The sequence below is a fragment of the Ochotona princeps genome, chromosome 17, assembly GCF_030435755.1.
Source record: "Ochotona princeps isolate mOchPri1 chromosome 17, mOchPri1.hap1, whole genome shotgun sequence".
NCBI classification, from domain to species: domain Eukaryota; kingdom Metazoa; phylum Chordata; class Mammalia; order Lagomorpha; family Ochotonidae; genus Ochotona; species Ochotona princeps.
This window is the reverse complement of record NC_080848.1, coordinates 33,005,835-33,020,415: the sequence shown is the minus strand read 5'-3', so window position 1 is coordinate 33,020,415 and position 14,581 is coordinate 33,005,835. Positions and strand designations below refer to the sequence as shown.

Here is a 14,581-nt window from a genome sequence, read left to right as displayed (position 1 = left end):
TATGTACCATCAGAAATGTAATGTAATTATTGCGATGTTAAATATCCCCAGCTGTTCTGAGATATTTGAATCTTAAATCAAGTCTGCCTGCATACATCCTGGGGTTGCAGCTGGCTGTGCAGCACCACCACACAGAAGTGGGAAAGCATAGACAAGAGCTTAGGGCTACTGTCTCAGGACTGTCTGTTCTGGGCCTGGCTTTACACCCCACCTCCATCCCTAACCCCTGCCAGCATTGCAACCTGGAGACCCCTGCCTGCACTGCTGGCACCATCACCAGAGAGCCATGTGCCTTGACAGGGCTCTGCAATCTGGCAGGCCACAGGCATCTATCCAAACAGTCTTCCAAATCCATGTGCAGGGAGCATAAAGAGATAGTGTAAAATAAATGGTAATAAAGTGAATAAACACGCGTCTCACTCCAGAGCCTTTGAGGTGCTTCTATAAATCAAATTCTCTCCATAATTTGCTCTGTGAGACTGTGCTGAGGCCGACTCAGACCTCATCTGCTTTCTGGAGCAGTAGGCCTAGATTTATGGACGTGGGTTCACAGTGGATGCCCGTGCCATTTCAAAGTGGGAAAACAATTTTCGCTGGGAGGGGTTCCAAGAGGAGATGAAACCTTTCACTTTCAGAAATCAGAGTATCAACAACTTTCAGATCAGATACGCTATCGGAATTCGAAGGGGAAGGCCAGAATCCACATTTTGGAAGGAAAGAAAGAGTTCGGGGAGGAAGAAACTGATATTCCTGTGATGGAAAAGTACCCACAGGCCTGTTCTCAGCTTCCACTTCAAACTCCCCAGAGACTTTGGTGTGACCTTGAGCAACTCCATCTGCTTCTTTGGCTTTCATTTTGGCCAGGCTATGGAACAAACGGGACCACAAATGGCTCCAACCTTCCCAGAGAGGAGTGCTGTGTGCTTCCCAGATAGACTGGTGATGGTATGCGGAAGCCTGTCAAAGGTTGTTCTTTGACCACCTTGAACTTTCTGGGCAGAAGTAAGGGGGTGTTACCTGATAAAGAGGAGGAGGAGGGGCCCAGCATGATAGCCTAGTGGCTAAAGCTCTCACCTTCCATATATATATGGAAATGTTCACAACTGCGTGTATATGTGTGTGTGTATGTATGTATGTATCTTCAGTGTTCACAACTATCCTTCAAGGAAGGTCTGATCAGTATTTTGCAAATGAGAAACAGCTTCTCTCTGATGCCTAGCAGCTCCCCAACAACCACCCATGAATGCTGGCAAAGCTGGGACTTGAACTTGAATCTGTCTGACTCTGAAGGTAAGCTTTTCTCTGCCTCCCATAACCACCTTATGGTTAAGTTTTCGAGGTCCAAATTCCTCATCTTGCATGAACATCTGTGTGTGGCCGACTCACTTTCATGCTGTATGTTCGAAACTACATGCATGTTTCTTATAAACTCTTGCATTTTCTTGATTTTTAGACCACCTCTGCTCCCATACGCACCAGCCTGGCTCACTATGTAGATCTGTAACAGAATGTCTTTGATGTGAGGAACAAATGAAGCCAGGGTTAGCTCCCTGTTGCTGCTGTCATAGATCAGTTTCAAACAACCCAATCCGTGATCTCACAGCTCTTGGGCTCGGCAGTCTGCAGTGAGTCTTACCAACTTACCAAGGTGTCAGCAGGGCCCTGTTCCTCCTGGAGGTTTGAGGACAGAACCTGCTTTCTTGCCTTCTGCTTTGTAGAGGCCTCCCATGTTCCCTGACACGCATAATCACCGCACTCCCCACCTTCAAAGCCATCAAGGCCCCATCTTCAAATCTCTCCATGACTGTTTGACTTCTGGTCCTTGATCGTATTTCTCCTCACTCTGAGTCTCCTGCCTCCTTGGTTGACCTGTAAAGACCCCTGTAATTTACCTTGTGCCCCCGTAGATAATGCAGGATAATGTGCTCATCTCAGAATTCCTAATTACACCTGTCAGGTCCCTTCTGCCACGGAAGGTAATCTATTCATAGGTTCTTGGGATGCAGACGTGGTCGTCTGTGACAGTATCATTCAGTCGACACAGAGTCTGTGCACTGCTGCTTGAGTGTTGCTCTGGCTAGGCCCACGGTGCCCTGTGGACTCTGCTTGATGTGGCAATGCTGTGGCTAGAGTACTTGGCTTCTCGGGAAGCCCAGCACCCCTCTCCAGGCACCACTCTTTGCTTCCTTCCAGGATACTCATGCCACAGTCATTCTTGCAGATCTGATAGAAAGGCATTGACCCCTTCCTCTTGACATCCATGGGGTTTTAAGAGCCCACACACTTGTCTCTGCTCTGGAGGTGCGGTCCACAGCTGAGCAGTAGCCACAACACCTGCTGAGCCAGGATCTCTACAGAGGGTTTCAAAACCCAGGAGAATTCCCCACTCATCCACGGCCAGATGGTGTGTGTGGCCCTGGCCCACCTGGGAGGGAGGGTCTCCAGGTCTACAGGCAGGGAAGGCGGAGGCTGCCTCGGTACTGCTCAGCAGCTAGCTCTAGGACTGACACTTGACAGTCCATTCAGGGCAGGAAAGCTCCTCAAGCCCACCCAGAACAAGAATGGAGGAGCTGTGAGCAAAGAGACAGAAGAGGCGTATTGGGGTTGCAAGAGACCCACACTCTGGTCGCTTTCCTGTTCCCACAATGTGGGATCCTGGTGGGTCACTGCCTTATCTGGCATCAGCAGGCCACAGAGTGTAATAAGTGCCCTCCAATGCTGCAAGGATAGTTTGGGACAGGAAGATCTATTAGCACAGCCTATCTAGGTAAATTCAGTTACTCTAGCTGATCAGAAATGCAGGCTGCACCAGGATTCCTTTACGGGGACAACTGTAAGGCAGGTAGTGCAAAGAGCAACTAACTCTGGCTTCCCAAGCTTAGGGTTTCTATCCATGATCCTGGCTGACCTGCTCCATGCTTCAGTTTCCTCATCTGTGTTAGGGATGAAAGGATGTTTTCCTCTCTTGCCTTTTGTCAGGCTGCCAGAAAATAATGAAAGTGAAAGTGCTGGGCACAGAGTAGGAGTTCAATAAATGTGTGTAGAATGGGAGGAAACAATTCACTAGGCAAATTAACAAAATAAACACTGGTGTCAGGGGAGAGGTTTGACATACTCTGGAGGACTAACTTCCTGAGTCCGTTAGCAGTCTCCATTTGTTTTACCAACAATTCATGTTCCAATTACGAGTGAGTCATCTATTTGTTAGCACAGGCCTGAGCTGGATCTCAGTTTGGCAACATTTCCTTATCTAGGACTTCAAGTTACCAGTGTCCTTGAAAGAATGAGAATAGTAATTTAGTCCAGATTGTAGCATAATTAAAAGTTTTTCACAACTCCTAAGTAGATACCCTACCACAGATCTTTCCATCTGCTTGACCAACACAGTAGGAAGACTCAAGTTCATTATAGATTCTGTACTCCTTTTTGAAAATTAGATAATTTATGGGCTGCGTGTTGTGGTTCAGCAGCCTCAACTGCCCTCTGTGACTTCAGGATCCCGTATCAGAATGCTAGTTTGAGTCCAGGCTGCTCTACTTCCAATCCAGCTCCCTGATAATGGGCCTAAGACGGCAATGAGAAATGGGCCAATTACCTGGGCCTCTGACATCCATGTGAGATGAGAACACCTTTCAAATAAGTCAAGAAAATTTAAAAGAACAATTATAATGAACTTTCTGGTTCATTCCCCAAGTGCCTAAAACAGCTAGGGCTCAAGAAGGCTGAAGGCAGGAGTCTGGAACTCAACCTGGGTCTCCCACTTGGGTAGCAGGCATCTAAGCACTTAAAGCTATCACCTGTTGCCCATCAGCATCTGGCATAGGCATGGAGTCGGAATTGCAAGTGGAGCTGGGGCTCAACCCTGGGCACTCTGAGGCGGGCTGCTTGGGTGTCCCAGGCAGCACCTTGGCACCTGTACCAAATGCTCATCCCATACCCTGTTCTCTTAGGAATTGCCCTTCCTTCTCAGGTTTGTAGGGTCCTGGAATGCAGGGTCACTTCCAGGGCCTACATCAACTGATGGCAGAAGAACTTCCAGTGTGGCTTGGCAGGCAGTGAGGGCTGGTCTCTGTGGATGAGTCTGTTGTGCTTCCTTTGTCTCTGAGAATCGACAGAATGGAGTCACACAGAACAGAACATCAACAATGGAGCCCGACTGACCTTCGCTTTAGTCCTCACTCTGCTACCTCCCAGTTGCATAACCTTATACCTCCTATAAGCCCCAATTTCCTCAACTGCAAAATGGATTACATCACACTCATTCAATTCTGGTGAAGCTGAATGTGACTATTCATGCAACAGGTGATTCTAGAGCTGCAGTCCCAGTGCCACTCCCTGTGTGGCAGGTGGCTTCCATGTAGACTCAGACACCCTGATGAAGCACACTGGCCTTGAAGGTCTGGCCATTAAAAGCAGAACTGACTTATCTTTGTGGCTCTGTGCATGGCACACAGTAGGCCTGTGATGTGTATTTCACTGATTAGACCTCTTAAGCAGCCAATCTGAGCAAATCGCTTAGGAGAAACAAAGCGACTGACACACAATGCAAATGGCTTTTCCCTGCATCCCTTGGCAATTAGGTGGACCCTTGATTGATGTCTTCATGACTGGTCACAGTAGCCCCCAAGTGGCCACTACCAGAATCAGCCTGACACTGGTCAATTTGAGTATCTGCAGACCAGAGCAGGGTTGATGTTTGATTCCCTGAACTAATTTCCCTGAAGTCAAATAACTGGTGGAGGTCTTTCCATGTTCCTTGTGTAAATGTCTATTTAATCAACATCCTGTCTCCAGCACTTCAATAATTTGTACATTTCCCCCTTAATCACTGTTTTAGCTCTGCAAAGCAGCACATGGTCTGCTGAAAGGCTCACCCCATCTGTAGTATGTAAGCTCTTTTCTCCTTGACTGAAGAACGGAGAACTTCCAGCTAAGTCGAACTGAGCATTTGGCTCATGCACTCATAGGACTGACTAGGACCATGGTCACACAGTTGGCCGGGACAAGGCTGAGGCTGGATGGGGCATCCCAAGACACCCTGTCCCTTTCTTCATCCACTTGTGGAGGAGGCATGGACCTCTGCAACTTGCAGAACTGGGTAGGAACCCCAGCTGTGTCATCTGCTGGCTCTGTGACTTCAGCTGGGTGACAGACTCTCCCAGAGCAGTAATTCCTCTATGTGAAAAACATGTATTCTTACACACCTTCCAGGGTCATTTCAAGGATGGAGATGGCATGAGACAGACCCATTGTAGCTTCCCATTGCTATTTCCCCTTGACTGTCCCTTGAAATGTTCACTGCAAACAGTCCTGATAGAAATAGCTCATCTCTCTGAGTCCTCGCTTGGTACCAGAAACTGGCCTAAGCATTTCAGGTATATTAGCCCACTTATTCCTCTTTCTCTAGAGGCAACAATGCTTTTATTGTTGTTTTAAATTTGAGAGGCAGAATGAGAAAGAACAAATGAGGGAGAGAGAGAAAGAGAGCGAGCAAATGAGAAACTGAGAGGCACAGGAATTTTTCATCTACCGGTTCACTTCTCAAGTTCAGGCAGAAGCCCAGAACCCAATCTCCCACAGGACTCAACTCTGGGAGCTGCCACCTACTGCCTTGCCTGTTGTGTGTTAGCAAGAAGCTGGAACAGAGGCGGAGCCAGTCTTATATCCTGGTTCTCCAATCTTGGGTGCAGGTACTCCAAGTGTCATCAAAATCACTGAACCAAATGCCTGCCCATGATCCTATCTTTCTTAACCCCATGAAGCTATCCATCCTCACTGCTACTGGACTGCTTGGCCTAGCACCACTGCAGCAGAATTTGCTGATTGTAAACAATATGTTACTGATAGGATTTCTTGTTTTCTGTTGCTGGCTTAGAACAGTCAGTTAGCTTCATGGGACAAAATGTGATGAGACTCAATGCTGTTCCTTTGTATTTTAGTAGGAAGCAATAGTTCCACACCTTAACTCAAGGTTCACTTCTGCGGGCCTGGCGGCGTGGCCTAGCGGCTAAAGTCCTCGCCTTGAACGCCCCGGGATCCCATATGGGCGCCAGTTCTGATCCCGGCAGCTCCACTTCCCATCCAACTCCCTGCTTGTGGCCTGGGAAGCAGTCAAGGATGGCCCAAAGCCTTGGGACCCTGCACCCGTGTGGGAGACCCAGAAGGGGTTCCTGGTTCTCGGCTTTGGATCGGCACAGCACCGGCCGTTGCACTCACTTGGGGAATAGATCATCGGACGGAGGATCTTCCTCTCTGTCTCTCCTCCTCTCTGTATATCTGACTTTGTAATACAAATAAATAAATCTTTTTTAAAAAGGTTCACTTCTGCAAAGGGGAGTAGGAAGCAGGGAAGGGTGCGGGCAGGAGTGGCTCCTGATGCAGTTAGCGATGGGCTAGCGGCTGGGAGGGGGCACTGGTAAGCCCTCCCTCCATAAACTAATAGCCAATCCTGAAAGACGTCAGAGCTTTTGGCTACAAAGTTCAGAAACTCCAATGTGGCTCCCAGGTACCCAGTACAGTATTATACTATCATCCCCATCTCCAGCACTTGCACTGGCCTCAGGGCCCAGAAAGCACCTATTGCATCCTTTTGTGTCATGCCTCTGGGCTCTCTCATCTGCCTAGGCTGGACCCGCTCATTGAAGTCCCCTTCTCTCCTCTCCCTTGGAACTCCTACACCTCGTTCAAGGCTCAGCTCTGATGTCACCTCCTCCAGGAAGCCATTCAAGATTCCTAGTCTGATCTGGACATTATATTTCTGTTTATCTCTCAGCTTTTGTTCACCTGGACAGCTTCTGGAAAACACGCACCTACCCAGGTATCACTTCAGAGAGCTGACAGCTAAATCAGAGCTTGGCAGAGAGCTGACACCCAACCGACACTGGTAAACTGAATAAATAAACTAGGAAATGCACACATCTTATCTAGGTAAGTGGTCGTGGTCAGATACACTAATTGTATTGGTAAGCATTAATAGATGTACCCACAGATGCCAAGGCACTATGCCAAGGCCCTAGTCACATGGTGACAATGACTCTAGAATATGAAGCACCTAGTACTGCCAGACACACAGCACTCAGAGCACAGCTCTCAGACAGGTCTGATCAGCAGAGATGAGGGAGCAGCATGCATAGTTGGGAAAGTGGGCAGAGCCAAGGCCCAGGCTGAGGTCTCTGAACTTTCCCTTCTCCGGGGAGCACTGCTGCCCTGTATTCTTGCACTGGGTCCTGGATGGCCTTCTGGCTTCCCTCTGAGGCCCTAGTGCTCAGAGAGCTTTGCCTTCCCTGTTCCGTAGGATGTCCGATTACTGGGAAGGCTGCTTTCCGCCGTCCCCAGTGAACCCAGAAGGACCAGAATGTGCACAGCCAAGATCCACAGCAGATGCCAGAGAAACAATGCGGGCATTCACAAGTGGGAGCTGCCTTTTTGGATGATTGAGTCATTAACCCTTGCACAGCTGCATCACACAAAGCACAGAGCTCAGAATCAACACTCCCTGAACAGATCTGGACAGATACCCTTTGTCCGTGCCCTGTTCTCCCTTCCAGGGTTTGTTTCTAAAGCATGATGCTTCAGTGGATGCAATGGGGTTTCAGGGCAGCTGGCATACCCTACAGTTTGGAGCCCCAAACTGTACGTGGCACACTGCCCTTTTAGGGACTTGGGAAGCATAGGTGTCTAGTGAGTGCTATCAACCTGCTCCCTGCCTTCCCATGCACAGAAGTTTCCTGGTTCTCCCTGCATTTCACTGCTGTTCCCTAGAAGGCCAGGAAATCTAGGACAACAGGAAACCCCAGGAGTCCCTGCTGAAGGGATGCATTCCCTGGACCCTTCCTGAACCCCCTGCCATGCTCAGTGCTAGAAAATCAGGGGGACCAGCTAGGATTCCTACCCAGGCCTGTGGGTGGGGGGGAACGCAGGTATAGACCACCAGGTACCATGATGCCCATGCACGTGGGGACTGACGCAGAGTAGAGCTGCCCCAATGGGAAGGCCTCAGCTGCGAGGAGGCAGGGGCAGGGCAGGGAGGCCTCCAAAACAGAAGAAGCTCCAGGTCTATGTGCTGAAAGATGAGAAGGTGTTCCCCCAGACACACAAAGCAGCAGGGAGGGGTAACATTCCCCTCCCAGAGGGAACAGGACCGAAGCCAGGGCCTCCAAGAGCCAGGCTCCAACTATTGCAAGCTGTTCTAGGAGCTGAAAGAGATGGGGCAGGAGAGGTGTGGCAAGAAACAAGGCAGGGGCCAGGCAGAGGGCCTGAGCCACTGGGGCCGGACTCCAGGGTCAGCTGAACCCCTGAAGGGTTTTAAGAAGGGACAGAACACACCTTGAGTGGCACTTCAGAAAGTTTATGCTGGCTGCGGCACAGAGGGGAGCAGCGCATGGAGCTAAGCTGGGGTTCAAAGGCAGCATTTCTGAGGGGCCCAGAACAGCTTCTAGAGGCCTCATATACACATCTGTACATATACACCCCTGCCCCCACAGTCACCCAGTTACCACCGCATCTAGGACGGGGGAGGGGTAGTACAGAACAGAAAGGTTAAGTCACTTGCCTCAGGACACACAGTGGTGGCCTGGGACTTGCATGCAGCCTACATGTCAGTTCCTGCTTTAGCTATGGCACTAAAGCACTGCATCAGCAAAGATGGCAGAGGTTTGCCCCACAGCTATGCAATTAGGGGAAAATACTGATGGGGTCACCCCACACCTGGGGCTCCGCTGCTGACTTCATAAGGGTGGAGAGGTGAAGCCTTGAATTCGGAGACCCATGGTGGAACACAGAGTAGACAATGGTAAGGGGCTGGGACCTCCCAGCACAAACACTTTTGGGGGAATGGAGGTAATACTTTTGCCTGGGTGGGGGCTCCCTGCAAACTCTTTGGACACAGGAGGACCAAGTATAGGGAAGTAAGAGAAGAATGCGTCCCAGGGGAAGAACCTGGCTCTCCTCCACTCCTTAACTACTGATCCTGGCAGTTCACGGCCACACCTGATGCAGGGTGCCACGTCAGGTGGCTCCTGCAGGTACACTGTACGTCCTCTGTCCGGTCCCTTGGCTGCCCTGACCACCCAGGGGGATCCATCTTTCACTCTCTACCTCCAACGAAAGATGGCACTGGGCAGGAGGATGGGTGGAGGCAGAGTCCTACCTAGGAGTGTTCAGGCGGAAGAGAGGTCAAAGGGGAAGGGTGACAGGTGTCAACTGTTTAATGCACGTGCAGTGTGCAAAGCTGTGCTTTGACTTTGCTGGCCTGTGGCAACAGACATCTTTTCAGAGTCTCACTTTCCTCCTTTAAAGAATCAGAATATAACGCGTGGCTAACAGAGCTGTGGTGAATATCCACAGTGAACGCTGGCTGTTAGGAAGCAGTTCCTCAACCACCTGTGGAATTTCACAGCAACCATCAGATGCTCAGAATTACACTCACAGGGTTGTGTGTGTAAAAGCTGGAGCTGGAGCTAGGGCCTACTGAGACCTGGGTATAACCCGGAACTTCACTCTTACTCCAGAGACTCCTATAATTCGTGACTAGCCGAAGAACAATAAAGAAGAAAAAGGTTATTGCTCTCATTTCTCCCCTCTGTGGAATTCAGTATTACACTCCAGGTTCTGAGAAGCGTGGCTCAGAAGGCTATATTTAGTAACATCCTGCTTGCCAAGACAGGTCAATACCAGGTACGTTTTTCTGCAAAAACCAGCTGCAAAGCCCAGGAGACAAGGGCTTTCTGAAAAATGGATAATTCAGGGATACTTCACCCACAGGATTAAAACAAACACAGCAAGGTAAGACAGAAATATGGGATGCCACCCTATCCCCCGTCAACCAATCAGAAACCTGGCCTGACCTAGCACCCTGCTGACACCTGTTGGCACATTGGCATCTCTTCACTATCCCAGAAGAAAAGAAAAAAGCTTTCTCAGAGACTACACCCACGGCAGTGAGAACGAGGGCTGATAACATCATCAACAGAGCACTACCAGCAAATGCACACGGAAACATTCCCTGCCCAGACCCACCTGAGGGGTCTGGACAGGCTCGTGCCTGGCTGGAACCTGGCATTAGAGCTCCTTCTGGGCAGACGGCCCTAAGCAGACACCTTCTGCTCGACAGCTGCCTTGTACAGCTCCACAGCACGGGGGAAGACGCGCAGCAAATGGTTTACAAATCTGAGCACAGCTTCTCCTGGCCCAGTCTGCATCCACCTCCCTGCTGCCCTGTATTCCCAGCCACAGGGCACTCCTCCAGCCCAGGGGAGCACAGACCTGCCTGGCAGGATCCTGCCAGGGCGTGGGACTCCAACTATTTCACAGAGCCCCCAGAGGATACAGCTTCAGGGCTAATAGCCCAAGAGTTCCCTCCTAACTTGTCCAGGAACTGGTCCCAGGTAGGGCAAGCCCGCCTGGGGACTCTGCTCGATTCGCCTGACCACCTGACCGACCGTTTTTTGAAGAGCTTCCTACTGGCTTCCTCAAAGAAAACAAGCCCAAGCTGAAGACTTGCCCACAGCCCAGACCCACAGAAGTTGCTGGGAGTCCCGTGGTGAAGAGGGTGGGGGGAAAGGAAACTCAGCCACGGGTGGGACCAGCAGAAGCAGAGCGAGAGGGGCCAGGGCTGGGCCGCTGGCACTGGGGGTGGGCGTGGGAAGGAGACTCCTCTTCCGCCTACACGGGCACGTAATGAGCGCCAAGTTCCCACCGTCTGCAGGGCAAGACCCAAAGAAGCCAAGAGTGGGGTCACTGAGAAAGAGCCGTGCGGTCCACAGGGGTCTGGCGCCCGGCCTGAGCGGGGCCACCCAGAGGTCTTCAGGCCTCCAGGGAAACGGACAGCCGAGGGGAGGGGCGGGCTCGAGCGCGGGGCAACTCACGGAGGAGAAGTTGTGTGGGCCGCAGAGCTCGCCTCGGTACTTGCAGGAGAGCAGCATGTCCTCGAGCTGGTGGCCCAGGCGGTCCATGAAGGCAGCGCTGATGCCCTCGAAGTGGCGCGGCGGCAGGAAGAGACGAAAGTCGGCCAGCTTGCGGAACCACTGGCGGCGCGGCTCGTCGCCCCGCAGCAGCTCGCTGACCAGGGGGCGCGCCGTGCGGTTGGGCAGCAGCAGCCCGAGCCAGTGGCCGGCGTAGTAGAGGTCCCCTTTGGAGAGGCGCGGGAAGCGCAGCGGGTTGTTGTTACACACCGTGACGGCGGGGAAGGGCAGCTGGCGGCTCCATTCGCGGTGCACCCGCGTGTGCGACGGGAAGCTGAGCCAGTAGAGCAGACGGTTCGAGGACCAGGAGAGCAGCAAGCCGAGCGACGTGCAGAAGGCCAACACCCACAGCGCCCGCCGCTGGAACGATCCCCCCGCCGCCGAGCGCCCGGCGCACATGTGCCGCAGCCCGTGCAGCTTAGCGCGGCTCAGGGACGGCCGCCCCCTGCGGGAGACCCCTGGCCCGTGCAGCGCGCGCTCCGCGCCCCGGCCGCCTCCGGGCTGCCCTGCCGCCGCCACCGCCCCCGGCGCCGGCTCCTCGCGTGCCATGCGGAAGCGTCCCGGGCCGGTGAGCGCGGCCGCGGGCCGCCCGGCTCCGCCGCTCCGGCTCATTCATTCAGCCCGCGGCTGGCGGCAGCGGCGGCGGCCCCGGCCGGGAGGAGCCGCCATGGAAGTCCGCAGCAGCAGCAGTGGAAGCAGCAGCAGCAGCAGGCGCCGCGCGCAGCCCGCACCAGGGAAGCGTGCGCCCGAAAGGAGCTCCAGTGGCGCGGCATGCCCGCCCGCCGCCACCGCCTCCGCGGGCGTCTGCCCGGGACCGAGCGCCGCCCGGCCTGTCGCCGCCGCCCAGGCTCTGGCCTCTCCCAAGCTCCTTCCGGGCTCTGACGGCCCCTGGTCTTCCTGGAGGTTGCCCGACGCCGGACGCTACCTCTGGAGGGGCCCCGCCGAGAGCCGCCTCCCCAGTCCCTGGGCACTGCGCCCGCCTTCCTCGTCCTAGACCTCGGGGGACCCTGAGCTGAGTCCCCCCAGCCCCGTCTAACCCCAGCTTTTACGCTGGTCCTGGGAGAGGGGCCACTCCGCTACCATGCCTTCTGTGGACATCCTCAAAGACCCCACCAGCCTGGCCCGTAGCCCGGCGGTGCTGGGACGCGCGAGAGGAGGCGCCGAGGAACTAGCGCCCCCAGAGGCGCGACGCGGCTCCCGGCTAGGCGGGTGCGGTGGGTGTGTACTGGGGTGAGTGGTCACCCTGCCGGCCGCTGCGCTCCGCTTCTTCCGTCCAGGACCCTTCCTTGCTCACTGCTCCGTGGGCTGCGCTCTGCCGAGACCGCGAAGGCTTTCCCAAGTCTCGCGCCGCAGCCGTGTGGTGTGCAGGCCCTCGTCGGGGGCGGGGGTCTTCTGGCGTCCTGTGGGCCGCTGCTGGCTTCCGGGTTCCTTCAGAACTGCTGGTCGGAGGGTACTATCGCTTCTCTCCCGGCTGTCCAGGATGGTGCTTCACGGCTCCAGGAAAGACTGGCTTCTCTGTCCTCTGTTCTCTGCCCTGGCGGCTCCGAAAGCCAGGGACTGCGGAGCCCCTGCAACACCTTCTGGGGGTGACCAGGACCCGCTGCTCCGCGCGTCCTTCTCTCGAGACTCCAGAGTCTGCCGAGGCGTCGGAGGAGGCGCGGGCTGTGCTTCTCTCCCGGTGGCCCGGCCCTCCTCGGGCCCCGGGCGAACTTGGGCAGCGGCCGCGCGAGGCTGGCGCGGCAGGGCTCCGAGCACCTGCTCCTCCGCTCGCTGGCTCCGCGGCTCAGGGCGGGCGGGGCAGCGGCGAGCGCTGTGCGCTCCTGGAGACGCGGTGCTGACGCTCCCCGACTCCTCCTCGCTGCATTTTGATTCCTGGCCACTGTGGCCGCTGCACACCGAGCCGCAAACCTCTTGCTGGAGTTGCCGGAGTAGGGAGGGTGCATCGTCCAAATACGCCGGGGTAATCGGGCTGAGGGGACGACGAGAAGTGGTGTGGCAGAGGCCTTGTGTGTATATGTAGACAAGTGTGGCGTGGACTCTCGAGTGTGTGAGATAGGCTGGGGAGAGCGCGGTTGTGCAGTGTGGACATTTGAGCCATTGAATGAGCGCGGTGCCATGCAGAGTGTGGTGGGATGTGCAGTGTGAGTGTGTGAATGGACATTTCTGTGAACGTGTATGAATGCTGGCCTGTGGCTAATGCAGACTGTGTGCTGTGTGTAGGACAGGGCATTTGGTGGACTTTACATTGTGTACACATCCTGCACACTTGTGTATGCACTTAATGGGTGGTGAGTATGAACGCACGTGGGGTGGTCTGGTCAGTGTGTTTTGGGGTATGTAAGGAACCGTAAGTAACGAGGAGTCAGGAGTAGTTCCTGGGCCTCTGGCAGGTATCACTCACTGGGACAGCCCTCTGCACTGTTGGAGCCTTCCTTCTGTGCCCAGCCTCTTATCTGGAAAGCTGCAGCTCAGACCTGCCCCAGTCAGACAAGTACAGCTTTCTGAGGTGGGTGGAAGGGAGAGTGTGCCTTCCTTTCCCGCATTCCTGCTGCTGGGATGCAACTGAGATCCTGTATTAGCTCATGATATCAGCATTCCTTCTTGGCCCAACTCAGGGTCTCCACTGGCCCCATGACCCTTGTGGACATTTTGTTTGGCTTTTTCAGTGGTCTGCCTTGGATTGCTTGGGGCAACCCATGAGATATGCTGCATTTCATAGGTGAGGTTGGGGGGCAAGTACAAGCCAAGGTCACACAGCCCGTGGATGGGGGAGCTGTCTTCAACCCCACATGCTCAGAGCTCCATCTCTTTCCATGGCACTAGCGTGTTCTCAGTTGGTTTCTGACACAGGCACGTTGAGAGCAGGGCTGCATTCCACACCTGTGGCTATCTGGTGTTACAGAGTGCATGATACTTCCCCAGTGATTGGGCAACAGAGCCCTCACTGGGGCCATGTAGTAGCTGGTGCCCCACTACTCCATGGGGTAAAGGATTCCCAGGCATTTCCCAGAGGCAAGACTTGGGTGGAGGAGGAGGCAGTGTGAAGGAATCCAAGCACCCAGTGGGAGATGCAACATTATGTTCTTTGAGGACAGAGACAGAGAAGGAGATGTTGGGCTACAGGGAGGAATTTCACTCACTTTGAGGGGACGAATTAGGAGCAGCAGCAGGTTTCAAGCAAGAGAGAAGTAGTGCTGGGGTGGGCTTCCCCTTTCCCAGAGACCTCCTTGAGCCTCTGAACCCCCTGAGCTCCATTTCACCCATACACATACCTACACACCTACACACATGCACATGTCACTCAAATACACTGGACACACTAAAGCCTAAGCTACACAATGTGGCATGCACTCACAGACCTGTAGGCCTTCTCATTCAGCTGGGGAGGAAAACATTGCAGTTAAGCATTGCAGAATGCTGCTTTGGATTAGGGTCCTGAGGGTGTCTGTAGCTTGCTTTGGAGGGAAGACTCTGCTCTGATGCTGCTGGCTATACCTTCAATGGCTCACATACCAGGGGGGCTGAGGTACCTCAGGACCTGTGTCCCAGCTAACATGGGGGAACCTGTGATTTCAGGCCAGCTACTGACAAAGCAGCCAGGGCAAGCAAGTGCCCGAGAT

At 53.9% G+C, this 14,581-nt stretch overlaps 1 protein-coding gene across 1 annotated transcript in view; it reads right to left on the bottom strand.

The window, feature by feature from the left end:
- Positions 1-11,588, bottom strand: part of LOC101529224 (acid-sensing ion channel 2) — a 231,577-nt gene extending 219,989 nt beyond the window's left edge. The window contains exon 1 of the mRNA XM_058676233.1: positions 10,866-11,588. Coding sequence (XP_058532216.1) covers positions 10,866-11,573 — 708 coding nt within the window. The 5' untranslated portion in view covers positions 11,574-11,588. The remainder of the gene's footprint in view (positions 1-10,865) is intronic.
- Positions 11,589-14,581: the final 2,993 nt, after the last annotated feature.